The 25643-nt window shown below is 36.9% G+C and overlaps 1 protein-coding gene across 12 annotated transcripts; it reads left to right on the forward strand.

The window, feature by feature from the left end:
* Positions 1 to 158: 158 nt before the first annotated feature.
* On the forward strand, positions 159 to 25585 carry FUBP1 (far upstream element binding protein 1). Of its 12 annotated transcripts, XR_013975011.1 has the most exons (23): positions 159 to 388; positions 3487 to 3577; positions 4339 to 4401; positions 5138 to 5176; positions 6330 to 6369; positions 6802 to 6854; positions 6947 to 7018; positions 7175 to 7232; positions 8604 to 8766; positions 8854 to 8952; positions 9053 to 9154; positions 9395 to 9497; positions 9603 to 9703; positions 10421 to 10562; positions 11255 to 11415; positions 13917 to 14068; positions 14311 to 14390; positions 16797 to 16934; positions 18515 to 18589; positions 20577 to 20722; positions 23213 to 23258; positions 24146 to 24282; positions 25355 to 25585. XR_013975011.1 is itself a non-coding variant. In XM_080915844.1 (22 exons), the coding sequence occupies exons 1-22, from the start codon at positions 281 to 283 to the stop codon at positions 24181 to 24183; spliced, it is 2070 nt and encodes a 689-aa protein (XP_080771970.1). In that variant the 5' UTR covers positions 159 to 280; the 3' UTR covers positions 24184 to 25585. The 12 variants fall into 12 exon arrangements, 10 of the variants coding, with proteins under 10 accessions (XP_080771970.1, XP_080771965.1, XP_080771971.1 ...); XR_013975010.1 differs by having other exon boundaries at positions 23213 to 24282; XM_080915844.1 differs by having other exon boundaries at positions 24146 to 25585.
* Positions 25586 to 25643: the final 58 nt, after the last annotated feature.

The following is a 25643-nucleotide window of genomic DNA, read 5'->3' on the forward strand; positions in this document are numbered from 1 at the left end:
GAGGAGGCGCCCAGATAAGCCCTACTCTCGTGGGATCCTAGTCAAGTCTCGTGATGTTCTTCGTTGGGCATCCCTTCCCAGCGCCCGCTCTCGCCCGCCAACCACGCGCCAGCTCTGAAACATCGCGAGATTTCCGTCTCCTAGTCTCCGCCCCTTTACGGCACGATGGTCGTGCAAGAATGTGATACAGCCTCGACGGCCGCCATTTTCTTTCTTTCTTAGCAGTTAGCCGAGCGGGGAACCTCCGCGAGGAAACAGCAGCGTCTGCTGTAGCGTGGATATGGCCGACTACTCAACAGTGCCTCCGCCCTCGTCTGGCTCAGCAGGCGGCGGCGGCGGAGGAGGAGTTAACGATGCTTTCAAAGATGCCCTGCAGAGAGCGAGGCAGGTAAGCGTGGACCGCGCGGCGGCTTCCCGAGAGTCACTGGTGGGGTAAGTCTGGCCCGGCTCGCCCCCCGGGCTGTGGCCTTAAGAGATGGCGTCTTCTCACGGGGGTTCCAGCCACTCGAGGCCGAGCAGGTTGTCGCGGTCTGAAGCCCCCCTCCCACGCGCTCGCCCCAAGCGTGGCCACAGAGCCTCCACTTCCGCACCACGGCTCTTCCACGGAGTGCGCTTAGCCCCATTTCCCTCGAGTCTGTTTCCGTTTGACACAGGAACATGGAAGATTCTGGGAGCCTAGGTCATGACTCGTGCAGGGAAGGGTTGTCTTGGTAGCGGTCCTCGCCGCTTTCCGCTCCTCCGAGCTCCACACCCTCACTGTAATTAGACTAACGTTCACCTTTCGGTTTACAAGGGAGACTGTTCCCCGAGCGTCCTTCCTCGGGGCGGGATTTGTGTGGCATTCCACCAATCCTTTCCCCGTCTCAAAATGGCCTCAGGCCCATTCTTACCCATTCTTACAGTTTGAATCTGCCTCTCCCTAGTCGAAACCTACAACCTCTTTGTGTTACGTAGGGACGTACTGTTGCCCCATAGGCACCATTTTTCCAGATTTCCCTCTTAATCCGAACTTTGATGTCTTCAGGTAGCCCCTTGACTTTTGTAGCTTAAAAATGTATTATGTTGTCCTGCCGTGCGAACGTGCTGGTGCTCGACCGGACAACATGATACATTTTGTCCTGGCAGATCTCTCGAGTTTGAGGCTAGTCAGGACAACCAAGGGAGAGACCTGCCCTAAAAAGTATGTTACGGAATTTGTTTGTAAGCTAAAATAAACCTTGATAGCACCTTATAGTAGTTTGTACTAGTGTTGAACGCACAGGTTTTTAAAGCAAGTTTTGACTATATATTAAATTACAGAATCAAGGTTTATCAAATCTACCATGATATAGCAGGCTTGCGTTGATTTATACTTACTCTTAGGGATTTTATGAGCAACTTAATGTGTATGTAGAAATCTGAGGACAACTTGTGGGAGTTGATTCTCCTACCGCAAAGGACCCCCTTCGGTCAGATATAAATGGAGATGCTCAGGAACAAGTGTGTCTGCCTGGGCGTCTGAGGAAAGTTTTTTGGATACAGGGTCTCTACTTAGAGCCCAGGCAGGCCTGAGATATAAGGCTTACTTACTGCTGAATAGTCAATAATACTTATTGGCAGGTGTGTTCTCCACCGAGGAAGATTTTTTTAAGTGTAATTTGTATTCTTGTGAGACAGAAGAATCAGATAACAGTGAAGAGAGAAAATTCTTAGATTAATAGAACAGCAGTTATAAATATTTGTACTGCAAGACAGGCACTACAGGATGCTGGAAAAGGATGCCTCACTGAAAAGGTGGATGACATACATAATATTGCAGTGACATTCTGGCCAGCATAGACAAGCTACTGCTTGGTGTACAAACTTGTATAATAGTTGGGGGTTTCTGGAATGACTCCTGAGTTATGTCAACCAACTATAGAGTAGCATAGGAGGAGGAGGAGAAAGGTGGGCATGTGAGAGAAACTACAGATAAAGTCCATCATTAACAAGCTTTGACTATGATAATAAAAGTGTTTACTATAGATAATAGTGTCTATTATACCTCTGGATATTCTGGGTATGTAGTAATTTCATCAGGACTTTTCCCTGGATAAGGCACACAGTGTATATTAAATTGAGTAAACTTATATTTTTAATGTGTTAAAGGTAGTGAAGGAATTAAGGTCTCACTATGTAATTCTGGCTATCCTGGAACTCTGCAGACTAGGCCTGCCTCTCCCTTTTGGATTAAAGGTGTTTGCCACCCGTGAGAGTCTTTCTGCCTTGCCCTCCTGGGTGCTAGAATTACCCCACCTGCCTGCACTGGTCCATTACTTGTCCAGGCATACTTCCTTCTTTCTTTTTAAATTACATTTAATTTACATTTCTGCCCCGCCTCCAGTTCCTCACCCCATTCCCTCCCCCATGCCCCTTCCCTAGGGCCTCAAGTCTCAAGGATTAAGTGGATCTTCTCCCACTGAGGCCAGACCAGAAAATCCTCTGCGGTAGGGGACCTTGGACCAGCCTGAACATTATAAGTTTACTGCAATTGTGTCTTTGAGGATGAATAAACACATTGTTAAATTTTCCAAAAGAAAAATTTGAATGTTAGTGTGGATCCTGCCTAGAAAGCACTAGAAGTAGATTTGCACCTCTGCCCTTAAACTACCAAGGAAAGTGTGGGCTGAAGTGTAGGAAATGGACATTATCTTTAACTCCAAAATTGGTAAGGATGGGATGGGTCAGTGAAGAAGGTGGTAAATGCTGGTCTGATTTGATTTCATTTGGAGTAAGAAAGCACAGAAATATAGTACAGCAAAAATCAAATGGAAAGCTTGATTTTCTGTGGCTTGAAATCAAAGACATTATCTACACTTGATGCGTATTTAATTAAAACTTAAAATATTGAGTTCACAGTTGTAGCATGTGAGAAGTTAGTATTCACCTAACCTGGACTACAGAATAAGACCATGTTCCTATTGAGGGAGGAGTTGAACGTTTTTGCTTGCTCTTTTTAATGAACAAAGTACCAACTTTTTCTTTTGGATACTTGTAGAACTATTACATGAATGGAATATGAATGAGTATACCTTTATGGATATTTCTTGGTTTTCAAGTAAGCTCAGAAGTGTTTATAAAAGCTAATTGTAAAAATAGTCAATCTAAGACATTTTCTTCAAGTTCAATGATGTAATGTTCTCTGGTACTTAACACTTTTAATATCAGTACTTGTTAGTCCCAGACAGTGCACTTAAATACTCAAGATACAGTTCATAAATGTGATCTGAAGTCAGAAGATGGAAAAGATTTTTTCAGTTTTTTTTAAATGGGGATGTATCATAAGTTTAATCCTAGATCATTATTTGTTAGCTCCCCTGAAATATTAGTGGTAGTTTTAATTATTCTTAATAAGTGAATCTTTCTAATTTTTTTAAAAGGATCGCATATCTTTTGTTGTAGGAGATTTAGTGCTGAATAGTACATAAAGTATTAGTATCCTGATTAGTATTCTGATTTTTTTTAAAGATTGCAGCAAAAATTGGGGGTGATGCTGGTACATCATTGAATTCAAATGACTATGGTTATGGGGGACAAAAGCGACCATTAGAAGATGGAGGTAAGTTGGATGTAGCTAAAAAGAGTAGTTACCTTCCACAGTATTCATTTGATAAGGATTTTTAGTATTGCTTATTGAGATGATTTATCAAAATACTATTATATATTGGTCTCGAGGATAGGGTTTTGAAAAGAGCTAGAAAAGGTAGGTATAATTTGAGTTTATCAGAAAGTATTATTGTAATAGGAAATAGGGTTTTTGGTTTTTTTTTTTTGTTGTTGTTGTTGTTGTTTTGTTTTGTTTTGTCCTGTTTTAAGATTATGCTTAATTTGAGTTTGCACAGACTGTGTTATACGTTATTTGGGAAACACTTCACTGGGTTTTCTCATTTATTGGATGAGTCTTGGTGTTCCCTTTCATTAATTTACTGTGAACCTCACTTTAAAGGTTAAGATGTTGGTTGCAGGCATCCCATTTTTATATTGTTTAGTGCTTTGTTGTGTGCTTCATTTCTAACTTTAACCATGGATTAAAACAGTGGATTCATCCTGCTTTCTTTTTTAAAAAATAACACTTCTGCACTTAGAAGTGTGTACTTTGTTTTAGTTCTGATGTATGTATAAATTTTGATACTCTTTGCCCATTTATAAAAGATTCTGTCAGCATATAGAATTGTATTTGTGGCCCTTTCTGGTAATACTTGGTTTCATTTTGTTTAAGTATGTTTATATTTGCAAGTGAGGTTTTTAAAATGCAAGAAAAAATGAGCTAATGATGCTTCAGATGTTGTGTGTAATGTACTCTTTTTATTTTATGTGTAGATGGCTCTTGGACAAATCCGAGCAGTACCACACACTGGGAGGGAATGCCCTCTCCTTTTAAAGGCAGGAATTTTTATTTATTACCTGTGTTTAGTATGTAAATGTGAAATAAGCCAGTGGATTCTTAAATGGACACAATGGTCTCTTGGTTTATGTGTCTGAATTTTTGCTGTACAAAGCATTGAAGTTGGGAGAATAATAGTGTTTTGAGCTGTAGGCTGTCTGTTCTCTAATGTTGTATGCATTTTGTTTATCTGAGAAAGGCAATCGTGGTTGCTGTGAGGTTTTAGGTTTTTTTTGTTTTTTATTTATTTTTCTTTTTTGGTAGTGAAATGCTTTATTTGAGAATAATAGAATAGTTGAGATTGAAATTGTCTTGTAATGTGAGCTTTCTTTTTTGGTATAGCTTTATGATCACTGTCAGATACACTCATCTTTTTATATGTCTGATTTTTATGTAGTTCTCCCTAATTGTCAGTTCCTACAGTGGAAGAAGCATCATTAACCATTAGCATAAGGTATTCACCAGCATTGAAGCTAAGTAGTTTGTGCTATATTATTCTAAACTATTTAAAGTGTCTGTGCATTGTTTAAACACAAAAGAATGAAAGAATTTAGGTTTTGTGGGGTGGTTTTTTTGGGGGTTTTTTTTTAGTCTAGGTTGAATTGTTGCAGTTTTGATTCAAGTGGTAAACCATTGTATCAGGTATTTTAATAAACACTGCTATTCTTGCTTGGTGGGGGCTGGGGGAAGCTTTGTTTTTAATTGGCAAAAGGTAAAATACACTTAATTTTGCAGATCAACCAGATGCTAAGAAAGTACCTCCCCAAAATGACTGTAAGTACTTCAAGCTGAGGTTTTGTTGTTTCTTTTAAAATTATTTGTTTATGTAAAGATGGCATGGGATTGTCCTCAAATCCCATGTGGGTGCTGAGAACTGAACCGTGGTTCTCTACAAGAGCATGTATGCCTTTTATCCAGACTGTTCCTACTTTTGGGTATGTTGTTTGGATTTGGAGAATTTGCTTTTGAGCCAAGGTCTCAACTCTGTAACTCTGACTGGCCTTGAGTTCACAGATCTACCTGTGTAAAAGTACTTTTTATTGGACTGATTTAATTTTCATCTCTGAGACTTCCTGCCTCAAACCTTTTTCTTTCTGAACTCTCTGGCTAGCTGGATAAACTCAGCTGTTCTGGCTCAAAACTCTACCAAACTGATTCAGTCTTGACCTCTGAATTTCTCTGCTCAAACTAACCTCATTATCTGGCTCATTCTGGTGTGCTGTGGTTTGTTTGGTTTTGTTTTGTTTTTACCTGTGTCTAGCTTGTTCCCTCTCTTCAACCTGTATCTATTTCTACAACTGTCTCCCAACCCTCCCTGGGCTGTTCTCTTTAAAGTCCTATTCTCCTTAGAGTTGAACATAATCTTATTCTGTTGACTCTCTGATCACTTTGCCACTCAATTAGATATTACTTCCTTCTACAAACTACCTTCATTTGAGTTGTTTGGGATTAAAGGTGTGTGCTAAAGGCTAAGCCACACCACAGCTGTAAACAGTTTTTCCCCCCAGTAGATAACACTGTCTTGAGGTGCACAGTGTGGTCCGATCTACAGCAAACCTGCTTTTGTTTTTTCTTCCAGTGCAGGGACTAAGGATGTGTGCGCCTTGCCATACCCAACAGGGTTGGCATTGTGAATGCCTAGCCGGAATTTCCCTATAGATATATAGCTTTTTTCTTTTTAAAATGGGTCTCTTTTAATTGGGGGCATGCATATAAACTTTGGTCATTGTACTGTGGATATAAATTAGTTACTCTCTCTTAATCTGTGTATCCCTTTCCCGACTTTCTTACTATTAGTGATTCAAATATGAACAGTCCTAGTTTCTTTTTTAACAACGTATTCAGGGAAAGAGTTTAGAGTAACACATAGTATGCTTGTCTTAAATAAGTAAACTTGAACTTAAGAGTTTGTTTAAATATCTTACAGCTTTTGGATCACAGTTACCTCCGATGCATCAGCAGCAAAGGTATGGTCAAAGCTTTTAAAACCTTTTTTTTTTTTTTTTTTTCAGATTTATTTACTTATTATCTTTAAGTACACTGTAGCTGTCTTCAGACACACCAGAAGGGGGCATCTGATCCCATTACAGATGGTTGTGAGCCACCATGTGGTTGCTGGGATTTGAACTCAGGACCTCTGGAAGAGCAGTCAGTGCTTTTTAGCACTGAGCCATCTCTCCAGCCCCTTAAAACTACATTGCAAGTCTTAATTTGGGAAAGTAGGTTGAAATTGACACATTTAGAAAAAGTAAGGTAAATGTTAAGTGGCATTCACTCTGAGCCCTCTTTTAAGTTTGGGCCATTGGGAGACATGAAGATTGGATTTCTTTGGTTAACTTTTATGTACACACCCACATTATTTTTCTATGAAGGAAATGTTAGTTTCTGTTTTTTCTTAGCAGATCTGTAATGACAGAAGAATACAAAGTTCCAGATGGAATGGTTGGATTTAGTAAGTAATATTAATTTTTAAGTTTTTAAGACAAACTGTACTTTTGAAATTTTAGTGTAAATAATAACCTCCCCTTTCTCTCCCTTAACTAGTCATTGGCAGAGGAGGTGAACAGATCTCACGCATACAGCAGGAATCTGGATGCAAAATACAGATAGCTCCTGGTAACATTCTTTCTTCTTTTTCCCCGTGTGAATTTCCTACATTGTCTAGCCCCTTGCAGTTTTTTGAGAGTGACTAGGAAACTTGGTGTTTTAAGTTTCTAAAGATCTGATGATTTTAGTCTCTTTTTTACCAATTTTTTTTTTATTTCATTGTAGATAGTGGTGGCCTTCCAGAAAGATCTTGTATGTTAACTGGAACACCTGAATCTGTTCAGTAAGTAAAAATGTTATGTCTACTTACAATAAGACTGTGAAGACTATAAACTTGGTTTTCATAACATTTGTACCACTGTTTTTTGCTTGTTGCCTTGAAATTTTCACTTCAAAAGTTTATATACTATGCCTTTCTTAAATAGGGTTCATCATTTGACAGGGAAAATAGTTAAAACCAGGGACAGGGTAGATTAGGCATTCAGGTGCTTGCCTTCCATGTAGGAAGAACTGAGTTTAATCCTAAAACTAAAAAATGTGGCATGGCAATATGAGTTTGTAATCTATCATGGCTCAGTACTTAGAAACGGCAGGTTTGGGGAACTTGGTAGCCAGCTAGCTTACGCTATTTGCTGGGTTCCAAGTCATGGAGACCCTGCCTCAAGGTACCTGTCACACAAAAAATGGCACTGGTGGTTGTAAATTGGCCTATACACCTACCATGAGTGTGTATACAGACTCAGAAAATTATTAAAACCTGAATTGCCTTGCACACAAATGTTAATAGTGTTACCTAAAACTCATAGCCAATTTAGTCGTGAAATTTTTATATTCTTGTTTTTCTCTTTCAATCAACTTGAAGTCTCTGATAATATTACCCAATATTTACTAATTGTCTTCTTTCCACCCCATTTCCCCTCAGTCTCGTGTATCCATGACTGGCTGTCATGCAACTCACTCACTTTGTAGGCCAGGCTAGCCTAAAACGCATAAAGATCTGTCTCTGTCTCCCAAAGACATGCACCACCATTGCTCACCACCACTCAACTGTCTTGTTCTGTTGCTGTGGCAATATGTCATGAGCAAGGAAGGCTGCTTAAAAGAGAAAGTATTTTATTAGGCTCATGATTTAAAACCACTTAAGCTTATCTACTGAAAACTTAGAAAACTGTGAGAGAATTTATTACGTCATCCAACACTGAAATGTAACACCTTCCCTTATATTCTTTTGTCTACTATTCGGATGTAATTTTTTTGCCTAAGACTATCCATCCCTTCCTACTTCAAGAAAGTCCTGACTAAACTGACTTTAAACTCAATACCCATCGTCTTTGCTTCAGCAATTGCATTGACAAGTTTCTTCAAGGTCACAGACTAGTACTACACTATTTAGCCAGTTGGTGTTTGACAAGGTAGATGGAATATTTTTAAATTACTGTGTTTATTTGGCTTATAAATATTTTATTGCTGCCCTTTTTTGCATTTCTTTGGTTTAGCTTCTTCCCGTTGACCATGAATGCATCCAAATTCAACTGCCATTTGACCCCTTTAGAATATACTTGATACATGATTAGGATAAAACTGCTTGACTGTTACATTTTGGGTAAGGTTGGTTATGCTACATATTTTTATTTCAAGATTAATTTGTTAACAGATCAGCAAAAAGATTATTGGACCAGATTGTTGAAAAGGGAAGACCAGCCCCTGGCTTTCATCATGGTGATGGACCTGGAAATGCAGTTCAGGAAATCATGATTCCAGCCAGCAAAGCAGGCCTGGTTATCGGAAAGGGGGGAGAGACTATTAAACAACTGCAGGTATTACTAAATTGTAAGGAATATTTATTAAGTCTTTTGAAGCCACTTTTTTTTTATCTACCATGTAATTTTTCATGATTTTAATAGGAACGGGCTGGTGTTAAAATGGTTATGATTCAAGATGGGCCCCAAAATACGGGTGCTGATAAGCCTCTTAGGATTACGGGTGACCCATACAAAGTTCAGGTAAGCCTCATATATGTATAGAAAGGCTGAGGGGGGCAGATAAAATATGCATTAAAATGTTTTGACATATCTATCTGAATTGGATAACTTTCTGTTATAGCAAGCCAAGGAAATGGTATTAGAGTTAATTCGTGATCAAGGTGGTTTCAGAGAAGTGCGGAATGAATATGGCTCAAGAATAGGAGGAAATGAAGGGATAGATGTAAGTAAGATATTCGGTATCCAGAATGGTTTTATCCTAACCCATGAGTACAATAGTGTTTTTCTTCCTGTTTTGAGTTAAATGGTCTTGTCTTAACATGGGGTTCCTTTTCTTGATTTCGTCCTTGGAGTTTTTTTATCTAGTTATATTTATGATCATTTAGTATATTTATTTTTATGACTAAGTGGGGATGAGTTTTTGAGTTTTGATGTCTTTTAAAATATACTCTTAATTCTTAAGGTCCCAATTCCAAGATTTGCTGTTGGCATTGTAATAGGAAGAAATGGAGAAATGATTAAAAAAATACAAAATGATGCTGGTGTTCGAATTCAGTTTAAGCCAGGTAAGCTTAAGGTATATTTAATGTTCTAAGAATTGATAACTTTTAATCTTAACATTCATAATTGGTTTATCACAATTTTTGGATTTTTTTTTTGTTATTGTTTAGATGATGGGACAACACCTGATAGGATAGCACAAATAACAGGACCTCCAGACAGATGTCAGCACGCTGCAGACATTATCACAGACCTTCTACGAAGTGTTCAGGTCTGATGGAAAGTTAACATCTTTAGTTTGCTCTCATTGTCAGAGTTTTTATCATGCCTGGATGAAAATGCCCTCTGAATTAGAGTGTGTTGACAGTGTTGGAATGATTGACATTAAGTTGCTTTAAGGTAGACATTTTAGGGTAGAATTGTATGACTGTTCAACCTTACTTTCTCCAATACATCTGAAATTTTATTACTGTGGGTATATGAGCCTTGGCATTAGTGCCTATGGAAGCCAAAGGGAAACTCTGAAATTGGGTTTTTTTGTTTTTTGGTTTTTTTTTTTTTTTTTTTTTTTTTTTTGAGATTTGTTTATTTATTATGAATACACTGTAGCTGTCTTCAGACATATCTGAAGAGGACATTGGGTCTCATTAGAGATGGTTGTGAGCCACCATGTGGTGTCTGGGAACTGAACTCAGGACCTCTGGAAGAGCAGTTGGCGCTCTTAACCACTGAGCCATCTTTCCAGCCCAGTTGGTTGTCATTATATAGGTACTAACCCAGGTCATTTTGCTTGTATGGGAAGTACCTTCACCACTGAGCCATCTGTCTAGTCTCCCAATATATTTTAAAAGTGGAAGTTATTACTTAGTTGATTTTTTTTTGGTCAGGTAATGCTTGAAGTCATCTCTTAATTTCATTGCTCAGAAATATGAGAGTTAGGGGAAATAAGCCAAAAGGTTTTATTACAGTTTGTTTTTTCTTTTGTTAGGCTGGCAATCCTGGTGGACCTGGACCTGGTGGTCGAGGACGAGGTAGAGGTCAAGGAAACTGGAACATGGGACCACCTGGTGGACTTCAGGAATTTAATTTCATTGTGCCAACTGGAAAAACTGGATTAATAATTGGAAAAGGCAATTTATTTTAAACTCTTTGTTTGGACATACTAATTTTTTTTTCTGGACACTTGTAAACCAAATGCTACCATTTATATTTATTTTTGGATGCATCTTAATAGGAAGGGGGTCTTGCATGGCAACTAAGACAAGAAAATTCTTTAATGTATGTTAAAGATGGAATTGTCTCAACTGCTTCTAGGGAAGGGGGACCAAGAATTTATCAGTTAACAAAACTTGATCTTAATTCAGATGGGGTTTTTTGGCAGGTTTGTTGCTTGTTTTTTGCTTTGTTTTGTATTTAACTTTTTTGTTACTTACAAAAGCAGTTTATTGGAATATTTTTCTGTTCTAACCCATATTAGGGTGTGTGTATATAATTTAGTAAATTTGGTGTATTTTGTATGAGGAAGAACTGAATAAATAGAAAATCCTAACAATTTTGTCCAATGGAATGCTACCAAATTTTACTTAATGGGCAAAATAAATAGGTGATAATTTTTAAAATAGTATTTCTGCCAGGCATGATGACAGACAGCTTTAATTCTAGCACTCAGGAAGTAGAGGTAGGGAATCTCTGAGTTTGAAGCCAGCATGGTCTACAGATTGAGTTACAGGACAGCCAGGGCTGTACAGAAAACCTTATGTCAGGGGGGAAATATTTCTTGCATTCTGTGAACTTGAGAGAACTTAGTGTCTTGTGGTTTTAGGAGGTGAAACCATAAAAAGCATAAGCCAGCAGTCCGGTGCACGAATAGAACTTCAGAGAAATCCTCCACCTAATGCAGATCCCAATATGAAGTTATTTACAATTCGGGGCACTCCACAGCAAATAGACTATGCCCGACAGCTCATAGAAGAGAAGATTGGGGTAAGTGTACTCTAGACTTTGCATCTGTAACATAGTTCCTAGTAGCTTTAAAACGTGCTAAATCAAAAGTGCTGTGGAAAAAAATGCATATGCATGTGTGCATATAGCAACATAGGAAAGCTATCAAATACAAGCGCAGTGATTAGACATGGCAGTTACAAGTCTGAAGAACCACCTTACATTTGAGTGTATAGATGTATAGATGAGAGAAAATGTTTGCTAGGTGCAGGAATTTGTTATTCTATCAAGGTCCACACTACCTATCCCTTATACGTCAAAATAGTTAAGATGTGTATCTCCCCTTCTACTGAAGTAATTTATATTTTGGGGCTGAATGCTAGTCATCAAAGGTATGAAAGGTAGGTAGTTTAATGGTTCTTCTCTCTGGAGCTCCCTGGCCTCCTAACCCAGTGAATGAACTTCATGTTCACGATAGAGGACCATTGGTGAAGGACATTCATGTCCGTGTTGATTGTGACTTCCCATAAGCACCTTATGCAGAGATAAAGGAAAAGTCAGTTGAGCCCAGTGTCTGTTTTAACAGATAAACTGATGGGGAGGGAGTAGTGGCACACTCCTTTAATCCCTGCACATGGCATTGCCAGAGGGACAGCCAGGGCTACACAGAAACCCTATCTCAAAAAAAAAAAAACAGTTTAATGTGATTTTGGTACCTGCTCAATTTTGGAACTCTTTCTGGTGGTACAACATACAACTTGGCTTTCCGTTTTTGTTTTCTTCAAGACGGTTCATCTGTGTAGCTCTGGCTGGCTTTTATCTCTTGGATTAAAGGTGTGTTCCACCTCTGCCAACATAGATTTGGTTTTCTGATGAGGTTTTTTTTTTTTTTTTTTTTTTTTTTAAGATTTTTTTAAAAGATTTATTTTTTATTATATATGAGTACATTGTAGCTATCTTCAGACACACCAGAGGAGGGCATTAGATCTCATTACAGATGGTTATGAGCCACCATGTGGTTGCTGGGAACTGAACTCAGGACCTCTGGAAGGCATGAGAGATGAATATTTTAGAATGTTAGGAAATTCTCAAGGAATAAAATCATTTTAAAATTACTGATAACAATCAGATATTCTTTAGGAGGATTCTCCTTTGGTACTGTAAATGGACACAGAAGTTAAGAATGACATGAGTTTGGTAATGTGCATGGTTGCAGTTGTTAAATGCCAAAAGTTGGTATCAAAGCAAAAAGATGGAAACAAACACTTTGGTTTTTATTTTTTGCTTGTATTTGAGATAGTGCATCATTAAGTAGACTAGGCTAGCCTTGAATTCACAGGGGTCTACTACCTTTTCTCTTGATACTGGAATGAACAGCATGTGCCACCAAGCCCAGATGATCTTTTTTTCTTAGCCTAGTGGACCTAGGTGAGATGAACTGATAGTTTGAGTAATGCCCAGAATCCTCAAAGGGTCACTTGGTGACCAGCAACCAAAAGTAGCCTTTGTATTCACATTGTGACACTTACATATCAATACACAAAGTAAGCACTCTGGGGAGCTCTGCAGATGTTATAAGTAGTTAGAGGCACTTCTGCTACTACGGAAGACCCAAATGGAGCTCCCAGAAAGTTTGTAGCTCTGGCTCCAGGGGATCTGGTGCTCTCTTCTTGGACACCCACATGCATCACATATATGAATATATGTAAAATAAGTGTTCAGGATATAGCTAGGATGTAGATAAAGTACTTGGCTGGCATATGCTGAATTCAGGACCTAGTACTGGGGAAAAAAAGATAAAAATAATTTTTTAAAAATTGTAAGCATTTCATTTTAAATGTTAATAAAGTTATTAACTGTAAAAAATGTTTTAGGGCATTTATATCTAATGGTCCCTGAAGGTTTTGCAGGGTGGCCTGTCGAAAAGGAAGTGATGCCAGGTATAGTAGAACATGCTTTAATTCTATCACTTGGGAGTCAGAGGCTGTAGATCAGCATGGTCTACAATGTGAGTTCAAGGCCACCAAAAGCTACATTGTTAAGACCCTGTCTCCAAATAAGGAGAAAGAATAGTAAAGTATTTTGATATAAAATAAAAGGCTATAATATGTTATCAACTATAAGGGAAAATGAAATGCTTTTTAGAAAGTTACAATTTGACATTTATCTAAATGGAATTTACAAGACATCACAGTTGTGATTGAGAGTACCATGTGTTAAGTGAAGTGTCCATTGATGTGAAGTTTGCAGAATATATTATCAGTAAGTGTTTGACATTGGGTAACTAAAAGAACTAGGCAGTCATGTTTTAAAAACAAAATAACATAAAAATCGTGACTAATGTTGAAGAAAATTTGCTAGTTCTGAGGGTTTCACTGAATTTTACATGTCAGATTATGAGATTTTATTTTTGGCACTATAAAATGAGGAAGGAGTAGAAACAGCAGTGAGTAGTTGGACTGTGCCTTGCTCAGCCATTGCACTGAGTGGACTTTTTATGATGTGTGTGTGTTTTGTTGTTTTTGTTTATTCTTTTTTTACAGGGCCCAGTAAATCCTTTAGGGCCACCTGTGCCCCATGGGCCCCATGGGGTTCCAGGTCCCCATGGGCCTCCTGGACCTCCAGGGCCTGGAGCTCCAATGGGACCCTACAACCCTGCACCTTACAATCCAGGACCACCTGGCCCAGCTCCTCAGTAAGTACTACATTTGATTGGTTCTGAGCTGTCCCTAAAGTCCCTAGGATTTGGGGGCTGGAGAGATGGTTCATCAGTTAAAAGCACTGTTACACCACACAGTGGCTTGCAACCATTCATAATGAGTTCAAGGGTATCTTGATGCCAATAATAGGCATACATTCCTGCGTATACATACATGGAGAGGCAAAACCTACACATAATAAATAAAACTGGCTCTTTTTTTGTCTCCCCTGCCCCAGTGGTCCTCCAGCCCCATATGCTCCCCAGGGATGGGGAAATGCGTATCCACATTGGCAGCAGCAGGCTCCTCCTGACCCAGGTAAAAGATACTCTACTGTTAATATGTTAGCTTCTTTGTATGCTACTTGTCACAGCCCTAGGTTATCTATTTTATGTGCCATCTCTTTAGGCACTTCCCCTGTAGTGTATGATAACATTGCTCTCTATTAACTATAATGGTTCATATTTATTTATTTATTTATAAAATAAAATGTGTCTAACATTACTAGTTCTCAAATACTAGGATAGGTGTAAATTATTTTCTCTTTGTGGTACAGATTGACTGTAGCTTGGTGATCTTGTAACTAATATCCTCCCATATTAGTTTTATTTTCCTTTCCTTTATTTTGGTTTTTTCACTTAGCAGCCTCTGTAGTTTAAGATTCGTTGGGAAAGTTTTCAAAGAACATGTTCCGAATTAGATTGATTTCTACCTGGTGTATTTTTTGGGGAAAAAAAAAGCAGTGGATTTAACTGTAATTGCTTTATTGGATTTGTTAAATGTTTTAATATGTTAATGTATGGTAAATTCATAGGAACATTGCCTTTAGTCCCAGCACACAGGGCTAAAGCAGGCAGTTCTGAGTTGGAGGACAGCCTGGTCTACAAAGCATGTTCAAGGATAGCCAGGGACACACAGAAAGGAAAAAAGACCTCAAAAAAAATTTTTTTAAAGCAAAAGAAAAAAAAAACTTGAATTGTGATGGCATCTGAATATGAAAGATGAGTGTATGTCCATTAGCAGCAGAGTGCATTTCCAGGATAGACAGGAATGCACTTGTAAGGGAAGCATCAGATATGACTCTCTTTAGAGTTTTAAAAGTGAATCTTCTAACAAACATTTAGAACTGGCATGATTAAATCGAGTTAGAACAGGATAAATGGAAGGTTTTATACGGGTAATTAGGTTTCATGGGATTGTGCAATGAACAATGTTTGATGTTAGCACTGTAAGGTCTGGTCTGGTCAGTGGGTATGGCTTCCAGCATTGCCTTTGACAGATAAGGAAACCATCTAGATGCAAAACTTGACTGGCTGAATTCAGGTTTATCCACAGGTTACTGTCTCAGGGTCAAATGTTGCTTAAATTTAACTTAGAAATATACAGTATATTATTGTCTGCATTTTTAAGGTTGAGGTGTATGTAGATACCAAGAATTTAGTCTTCAGGATTAAGTACATCAGTTATACCTCTTATAACTAGTTAATTGTGCTTTTTTTTTTTTTGAGTTTTTATCTTTCTAAGCCCTTTTTTTTCAACTCTTAAATGGATAATGTGAATTCATCCTGTGTTAAAAAATTAGTACCTAGTAGTTATAAGTAAAAACAAAAACTTTTTCTTTTCTGAGTTAAGATGAGCTAAGAGCAGAGGATGCTAATTATGGTTACTTGGGAATAGGGTAGCAGCTAAAACTTAAGTGTTACAAGATGCTAAAGGAGAGAAATGGAGTTAATAGAAAGGCTGAGCCATAGAGCTGAAGATGAGCATAAGTACCTGACTGAGTTCTGTTACTCCCACCTGTGGAAAAGCTGGGTTCAAAAGCACATACTTGTTAACTAAATAGGATCCTTAAAGTTTTGTGGCCAGCTTTTGCAACCAAATCAGTGGGCTCAGGGAGAACACCTATCTCAAAAACTTAGCAAAGGTGCCAGAGAAGTAGCTCAGTAATTTAAAGGTACTCACTGCTTTTTCAGATGGTGGACATTGAGTGGACATCCTATCACTCAGCTTATATACAAAACAAGGTGAAAATAATGTAGGAAAACATCCAGAATCAACAACCTCTGACCTCCAAGCACATGTACACATACGAGCAAACATGCTTCTCCTGCACAGTGAATGAGCTAGGAGATCTATATCATGAAGGACATTTAGAACAGAGGGTACACACATGTAACCCCAGCTCTGGAAAAGTAGAGGAAGAAAAGGGAAAGCATTGGAAACCAGCCTGTGATATATGGGGCATGGTCTCAAATGTGTACAGGAAATGATAAACTATGCTTGAACTATCCTGAAGAGTAAAGAAAAATCAATTACAGCAGTGATTTAAAGGCTGTGACTATTGTGAAATATAAAGTGCATGCGTCTTTGTTTCTTCTTGTACAGATTAGTCCATAACTGTCTGTTACAGAACTGTTGCGGCTAAATTTGTTTGGGGGAAAGGGAAAGACAGGATTGGGCTGAGACAAACCATTGAATTAGAAGACAAAAAGACCATCATCCATTTATATTCCCAGTTCCACCAATCACTAGTAAATTACTTCATGCATGAGGCTGAAGTTTGTGAACTAAAAGCCAAGTGATAAAATACTAGAAAAATTGGAAAGTTTCCATTTGATGTTGGTAACTTGAGCCTCTTTGTCAGGGATCACCAAAAAGGTAAGGATTGACTTTTCCGGAGCTTACATATTAACCTTGAAACCCTTCCTTCTGTTTAAATTGTAGCTAAGGCAGGAACAGATCCAAACTCAGCAGCTTGGGCTGCTTATTATGCGCACTATTACCAACAGCAGGCACAGCCTCCGCCTGCAGCTCCTGCCGGTGCACCAACTACAACCCAAACGAATGGACAAGGTAACTATGGTAATAAAAAATTTTATTTCTATTTTAAAGCTAAAGTTTGTGTTTGGATTTATGTATGAATCATAACAAAGCTTTTCTTTCAGTCCCGGGAATTTTTGGGCCTTGTGTCGGTTCAGTGTCATTAGGTTAGATCCTCAGGCCTAAGGTTTTAAAGATTCAGTTGTGACTTTAGGTAAGCAAACTAAGTCACTTTGAAATAGAAACAGGATTTAATAATAATGCCCTAAATAGTGAGGTTGTTAACTGTTTTGTCCCCCGTTGACTTCATTACCTGGATTCATATGTTTGTTATAATTCTGGAAAGAACTAAGAACTGTACTTGAGACATAAAGTGATGCTACCTTTGTATGTACCTGTATATTCATTCCAACATAAATAAGTCAGTTGTTCAACATTGATAGACCACTACTGAACACATCCCTTGCTTGGATTCACCAACTAACCTAGTATTTTCATTAGGTCTGTCAAGTCTCATCAAGCTAGAGTAGCTTCTTAGTCTTTTATGTCTGATGAGTGTGACTCAGCTGCTTGATGGCTGCCACCCTAGATACCTTGGAATTATTGATCATAGTCTTCCTGCTAACACATGGGTCTTGCCCTGTTTATTTTACTACCATGTACTATAGAGAATTAACTAGTGTTTTCTGCCTCAGCCTTAGTCTGTATTAATAACCCTTGCCTTGGTAAATGAGTATTACAGTAGCTGTTAACTGTTAGTTTCTATCATTGTGTATTTGCTGTTTTCTACAAGGAATAGATTGCCCTTTTTTTAACTACTTTCATTATATTGTCCTAGATTTTGGGTGGTTGGGATTATCTTCAAGGTGCCTTCTGACATTCTGCAGGTGCTTCCTTAGTACCTAACACAGTAAGATACTTTGACTTCTGGGCTCCAATCAATAATTCATTCCTTTCTTTTTTTTCCTTTTTTCTTTTTTCCCCCAGGAATAGAATGTAGAAACCAGTCTAAATACACTCATTGCTATTGAGTGTCACTGATTATAATTCTGTGCAAATTAGACAGAACTAAGAAAGTATATTTGGGGCTGGCAGTCAATAGTAATTGTTCCTGCAGAAGACCCAGGTTTGATTAATAGTGCGTACAAGGTAGCTCAACACTGAAATTAATCCCAGGGGATCCAGTGCCCTCTTCTGACCTATGAAAGCACCAGACACCTGGGGTCCACAGATAATACATATACATAAGACACTCAAGCATAAAATTAAACAATCAGTATCTTTATAAACATGCGGGACCACACATGCCTACAAAAACACATAATTACATAATGCTTTTTTTTGTTTTAACATTTAATTCCGTTCTAGTGCTTTAAAGCTATTCTTGGCTTTTCTAAAAAACATTTTTTGTACTTAAGAATGGACAGAGACCTCATGTTGTACATTTCTTTCATGTGCATTTATTTACTATCTCCAGTTTCTATGTGCACCTCTTCTGTGCCCACCGTTAAGTATCCCCAACACGTGCACAGTTCCATGGTGGTCAGTGCTGATGGTGCAAAATAACCTTCAAAAACTTAACTCTTGGTTTTTTGTTTTTTGTTTTTGTTTTTTTTTTTAAGGAGATCAGCAGAATCCAGCTCCAGCTGGACAGGTTGATTATACAAAGGCTTGGGAAGAGTACTACAAGAAAATGGGTATGTTGTATACTTTAAGTATACCTCCTTTTAATTTTAATAATTAAACTGAAATAAATCCACATTATTAAGTTAGATTTGGGTAACAAAATATTTGCACAGTTTTTAAAAACATATTTAGATAGCTCACCTATTATGTTTTTATAATGTTAAAGTTAGGAATATTAAACAAGCTGGGCAGCGGTGATGCATTCCTTTAATCCCAGAACTTGAGAGGTAGAGGTGAGTTGATAGGAGTTTGAGGCCAGCCTGGTCTACAAAACAAGTCCCAGGACATTTGGGTCAGTTAGAAACCCTGTCTTGAAAGACAAATAGTAAACAGGAAAAGTGACATTCTAAAACATTATTGGGAGGTTAAGGGATATTAGTGACAATCCAAAGAATTCTTATAATTGTGCTTATAGGGCAACGAAATGCAGTTATCAGCAAGTTAATAATTAAAACCCGAAATTTTCTTACTAAGAAATAATATATATTGGCTTTATTACTGTGCTTTTGTGTAATGGTCTAAATGGATTGAGGTTAAAAGTTCAGCAGAGTAGTTAGTTGTATGACTGATTTTACTGCAAAATAAGCAGGAAGTTAACCCAGTGTTAGGAGGTACACTGCTTTAATACTAAACATTTGCAGAAATAAGGGTGACCTTCTAAAAAGATTTTGACAGCTATTGAACATAATTCTTAACCATAGTGATTGTGTAAATGTATTTTTTTTGCTGGTGATACAGCTTTCTACAAAGCTGCTTTCACACTAAAGGTGTTTGGTGTATGAATACCTGTTAGTAAATGATGTGATGGCTTACTCCTGAGATGAACAGATGGGCTGATAGCTTTCTTTAATCTCACTGATCTCAGGCTGGGCATAACAGTTGAACCTTGGCACTAGAAACTTGAAACCTTACAGTGGTATTCTGTGTAATTAATTACAATGATTATGTAATTTCTCTCAACTGGGATATTTTTGAGAATATATGGAAATGTATCAATCATTCCATGATAGCCAGTGGTCAGGGTATATATCAGTGTGCTGAAGTAATGCTACTTGTTTATAAGAAATTGATTGTGTTAAGGCAAAAATGCATCATCTCCATTGTTTATTTTTACTGTGTAATGCACCAGACGTATTTGTGAATTGATTGAGTAGAAGAAACCTTGTAACAGAATTAGGTAATTAGGACAGAATAATGTTGGCATATGTGCTCAGCCACATGGTGGCTCACAACCATATCTAATGGGACATCTGAAGCCCTCTTCTGGTGTGTCTCACGATACTTTTATATATATATATATATATATATATATATATATATATATATATATCTTTAAAATAAATACCTTTTAGTAGTTCTGTATTATGACCCAAATGAGAGGAGTAGTCTAGGTGTGGTGGCACGTACATGCATTTAGTCCTAGCACTAGCAGGTAGATCTCCAAGGATGAGGCCGGCTCCTAGAACAGTGAGACCTTTCTCAGTTACCCCCCCCCCCCCACAAAAAAACAAAAAACATTTTTTTTCTTTCCTTGCCAAAGATTATGTCTGAATATTCTTTGTTTAAAGGTATATGAGTTTGGATCATATTGTCTTTTAATAACCGTGTGCTAAACTTAAAAGATTAAAAATTGTAATTGAAAAGAAAAGAACATATTTGCCATTTCTTGAGTTTACTGCACTTTTTCCCCCCCTTTATTCTTCCTATCTGTTTAAGGCATTTAAGATAAACAGTAACTGAATGGGGCAGTGAGACACGTGTATGTGTTAAGATAAACAAGAACTATTCTCTCTGAGCCTTTTGTTATAAGCTGTACTTACAGTGCATGCATTTTTGTATTAAACTTTAGGGGAATTTTAGGTCACGAGGGCAGGTGCAAAATTATCAAAAGGCTTGGGAGAAGTATTACACGAAGCAAGATACTGTCTTTACTAGAGAGGATATACTATGAAATTTGTAATTATAGTTGCAGCAGTAAAGTCCTCTGTTTTTCTGAAGGTCAAGCAGTTCCTGCTCCTACTGGGGCTCCACCTGGTGGTCAACCAGATTATAGTGCAGCCTGGGCTGAATACTATAGACAGCAAGCAGCATATTATGCCCAGACAAGTCCCCAGGGAATGCCACAGCATCCTCCAGCACCTCAGGTATAATACATTTGCTAATTCTTTGTTTTGTTTTTTGTTTTCCACTCCAACCATGTTTTCTGCATGTTTGTCTATTTGGGAATATGTTTTACTTTTTACTTGGTAAATTATAACTACATGAAATACTGTGTGTTCGGGGATTCAGTTTTTCTTTAATAATGTTTTCTGGCATCTGAGTGCTATTTTTATAATGCCTTTGATTTTAAAAATAAATTTTCTTCCCCCCAGGGATTTGCAAATCATGAAAGAAGCCACCATCATTTATATTAACCAGTTTTTCTTTCTTAAAGGATTCACTCCTAAATTAACTCCATTTAAAGGATTTTCTTTAACTTTTTGTGTATCTCTTATGTATCTCTTCTGCACAGGGCCAATAATAAGAAGTGGACAATACAGTATTTGCTTCATTGTGTGGGGGAAAAAACCTTTGTTAAATATATGGATGCAGACGACTTGATGAAGATCTTAATTTTGTTTTTGGTTTAAAGTAGTGTTTTTTTCCCCCCTCTTATTTTTTATTTTGAAAATGTACAAAATATCTATCACTACTGATAGGAGGTTAATATTTCTGTGTAGAAATGAAAATTGGTTTGTTTTTAGTCTTTAGTGTAGATGTACACATTCCAGCAAATGTATTTGCAACTATTATGTGGTCGATGCTTTGTGATATAAATGTACTTTTTCAATGTATACTTTCACTTTTAAAATGCCTGTTTTGTGCTTTACAATAAATGATATGAAACCTCCTGTGTCGGTAAGTTGGATATGTGGGTAAAGGATTCATAATTTCTTAGCAGTGATAAATTAAGATACATGTACACAAATATATAAGCTTTCCCAATGAATTACTGAGTTCTTAAACACTGGCATGTTTTTTTCTCCGTTGGAGTATAGTGGTAGATTGGAGGTTCTTTTCTGTTCTATTTAGCTGTTTCAACACAAGTAATCTTTATATCTTCATTTTTTTCCTTCTATTTGATTTTTAAAAACTGCATGTTTATGCGATGATCTGTAGTATACTTCCATTGCATTAACAGTGACATTTCCTTTTGTACACGAGCACTGTTTCAGACCTGTACTGCTACAACAGCTAACCTTCCTGTTCTTCACCTACTTCCAAGACTTTCAGCATAACTAATTTTGAACAGTTTTCAGACAGTGATTTGAGGAATTTATAAGAGACATTGTTTTTTTCATGTAAAGCAACTCTTTCAATGTATATATATATATATATATATAATAGCATGTTTCTTTCTAAATTCAGAATAGAAAAGTAATAGAATGTGAAAGTATAGCTACATTGCATCTGCCATTGAAACATTTGTGGTATGGAAACGTTGAAGCTTTTTTCTTTTCAGTATAGATAAGCTTTGTCTTGTAATTGCACAAGTCCAGTCATTGAATCAAATTAATTTTTTATGTACTTGAATCATTTTATTAATCTTTAACATTTATGCTGAAGTTCTGATATTTTGTTGAAAACCATTGTTTTACTCTGCATATTTGTTGGCTCTTTGCATATTAATAGACTACATGCAAATACAGTCTGTCTTGCCATTGTCTGTTGAAGTGCAGGTTTGATCCAGCCAGTATAGAACTAGCTCTGTAGGGGTGAGGAGGACTGTGCTGTGTATCATCCTTGATTGTGTTCCTTCAAGGAGCATTGCACTGTAAGTACATCAGAATGACAAATTGATGAACTGCAACAGTGTCTTTTTGTCGATGTTCCACATAATGCGATTGCTATACTTTGTGTGACTATTATGTTGGAATACAGTGCTAATATCATGGGAAACCATAATTGCTTCTTATAGAATAATACATAGTTCTGTATTTTTTTTTAAGTGAGCTTAATGGGTAAGTATTTTTGATATGCTTTAGCTAATAATAGCTAAAGAAAATTGATGATTAACAAAGTTGAATAGTATTATCAGTGCTCCTAAAATGCTGTTTTTCAGTGTAAAATATGCATATCTTTTATACTGATGAAAATCTTAAAATGTTTAAGACAGAAGTGGTTTTCAGTTTGCAAAATTTAAACAATGTAGGACTTAACACCTTTTTATAAATGTTCTATAATCTGGGGAGCATCATTCGTATGAGGGCAAAAATGTTGAGGTTACAGGGCAGCAAACAGTACAGCTCATTGTGGGTGTTTTGAAATGTTTTTGATTGTTTTATGTAACTTAGTGACTTCCCTTACCCTTATTTAGATCTGGATACGTAGTTCTAGTATGAAGTTTAATAGTAATAGTGAAGGAGTTATCTGTTAAGATCCTAAGTGTAGGGAATTGACATGAACAATTTCAGTATTTTGCATGATGTTGCATAGATGACCTAGGAAAGTGTTGTGGTACATTTAGTAATTAAACTGAAGAAAATAGTTGGATTCAGTATCATAATTCACAAATTGGAGGCTGTTGATTTTGATTCGTTTAAAATTTAAAATCTTTATTAATTGCAAACAGTGCAATTATTTATACTTCACAGTGCCTTCCCAGACCTTCCACCTTAGGTTCTGCTGCAAAAGCAACAGGTAAGCACAGCCTAAGGACACGTATGAATATGTCAGTGCATTGATGTTGTCCCTTGAGGTTTTTGTGGTTGTACTCAAAAGCAATCTGCTACTGCTTCCCCAAATGTATTTTGTTATTTATGGTACCATTCTAGTGGAAAGTCTGTTAGGTTGTTCAAGCAACTGTTTAAATTTTGGGTAATTTTTTTTGTTGTTGTTGTTTTTGGTTTTGTTTTTTAAATGAGTAGATTGCTGCAGTAACTGAAAACCATCCAAATCTTTTTGTGCACCCCTTCCTCCTGGTTATGGAAATATTGCAGTAAGAACAATTAAATAGTTAAGATTTAGGAAACCATTTAGTAAGAAATTTCAACAGCCTTCACAGCCTGTTTGTATGAATAACAGGAGAATTTCTTTGCCCTCCAAATCTATGATCTTTTTATCTTTTTTTTTTTTTTTTAATTTTTCCCCCTGTATTATTTCTGCTTTAAAGTATAGTAATTTAGTAAGAACGTTTTGGTTCAGTTTCATAGACAGTTCTGTTTTCATGACTTGTATTTGCTGACAAGGAAGAACAAAGAGTACTGGCAGTAAGTTTTGAAAAAGGCATGTGCATCAGTGAAATGTCAATTGTATAACAAATAACCTTTCATATTTGCATAACCAATAGTTTTTGGTTTATAATATTTAATAACTGAAGCTGCATTTATTTTTGCCAGTTTAAAATGTTTGTGTTCTTAGGAATGATGTTTAACTAGTGCATATTTTGAGTTAAATGATTTATCTTAAAGCAGCACCATATCAGTTGTTTATTCATTTTCTAATATGTGCTGATCCTATTAAAACTCCTGCTTATCTTCACAACAAAGAAAAGTATTCAAAAATGCTGCCTTCATTTTCACACACAGTGCTGAAGATGCTGCAAGCACCAAATCATAGCTCATAAGATCAGGTCCTGAGATAGTTACCCATAAGGAGGAATCCTTTGAGTGTATGCCATTGGTGAGCCGATGAGCATGGACCATAGAAGGGCTCAATGTAGAAGGTAAAATTGGCAAATCATAATTGAGAAATATAAACTGTATTCCCATACATAATATGGTATAGGGTGTAATGTACCTGCTCTTGATCACTTAATTGTTCCATGAACTGTTTAAGTTATATAGTTATTGAACGTGTGTGTGTGTGTGTGTGTGTGTGTGTGTGTGTGTGTGTGTGTGTGTGTACACGAGTGAGAGGGAGAGGTAGGTCAGGTCAGTATGTTGCAAGTAGATTTTTAGAGCCTGTCTAGTTTTGGTTAGTTGTAGTTTCCATTTGGAAATCTGTATGAATGCTTGTAGATATTGAAAAGTGTTTCTACCTTGTAAGAACTTTTAATTCATTACCATAAACCACTGGTACTGTGAGCATTTTAAATAGCACCAGTCTTTAAAGGAAAGCAGAAAAGGTGAGCCAATTGATGTGAATGTGACAGGTTTTAAAGTTGGTAGAAAATTGAATGGTTTAGATTGAAAGTAAACTCACTTGAAGGTTTACAGATTATTTTAAATGCCATACCTGTTAGTGTAGTGATACTTAGAATTCTTTGCTTTGATGATTGTTTCAGAAATGCATTTATTAGAGAATCATTTTAGTATTAAAACTGGTGACTTGAAACTAGCTGTAAAGTGTTTTCTTAAACAAATATCTTTGTACTTGATTGAAATGCATTTAGATAGGAGTAGCTTGTGCTCTTGGAAGTTTTTGTTCACTTGAATACTTTCCCATTACGACCAGTTCTTCCTGAAAGTAGTTACATGTCTAGAATATTGATGTAGAATTACTCACTAGAAATAATCTCATTTTAGTTCTGCAAATTCTGCCTGGCTTTAAAGTGCATTTTCATAATACTTAGAAATAATTTCGACTGAAAATAACTTATTTAATCAGTCAACTTTTACTATAAATTTAATTGAGGGATTTTTTTTTAATTGGTGCTTTAAAGAAGCAAACAAATCCCTTGGTTTTATTTTCTTCAGTGATACTCTAAAGAAACTCTTTAATGTATTTGTGAGTATATATATATTTTCTTATGCATGCTCGATGCATTTTCGTCCTGAGAAAAGTGTTCTCTACAGAAACTACCCGTGTGTTAAAAGAAGATTGGCTTAAAATGGCTACTGTGATGGGAACAGTGTCTTAGGGAGATGCAGCTTGGACTTGAGGTAAATTGAATACTTTACAAACTGGTTTAGAGTTTTGCTTTGCTTTAATGACATTGTATGTAAAAGGGCACATGTTTGTTGTAATTTTGTATTCCTTATGGTTTCTTTAATTAAATAATAAATGTACAGTGATTACTATTATGAGTCCTATTGTCTTTTTGTGTCTTTGATATGTATGCTGAGTAAATTTTTTTTTTACTTT

This window comes from Micromys minutus (assembly GCF_963924665.1).
Source record: "Micromys minutus genome assembly, chromosome: 4".
NCBI lineage: Eukaryota > Metazoa > Chordata > Mammalia > Rodentia > Muridae > Micromys > Micromys minutus.

Coding starts and splice junctions, on each gene's coding strand:
- FUBP1 (XM_080915839.1), top strand. CDS start 281: ATGGCCGACTACTCAACAGTGCCTCCGCCCTCGTCTGGCTCAGCAGGC. Junction 8,953..9,052: donor GTGACCCATACAAAGTTCAG/GTAAGCCTCATA, acceptor TTTCTGTTATAG/CAAGCCAAGGAAATGGTATT. Junction 10,563..11,254: donor TGGATTAATAATTGGAAAAG/GCAATTTATTTT, acceptor TTGTGGTTTTAG/GAGGTGAAACCATAAAAAGC.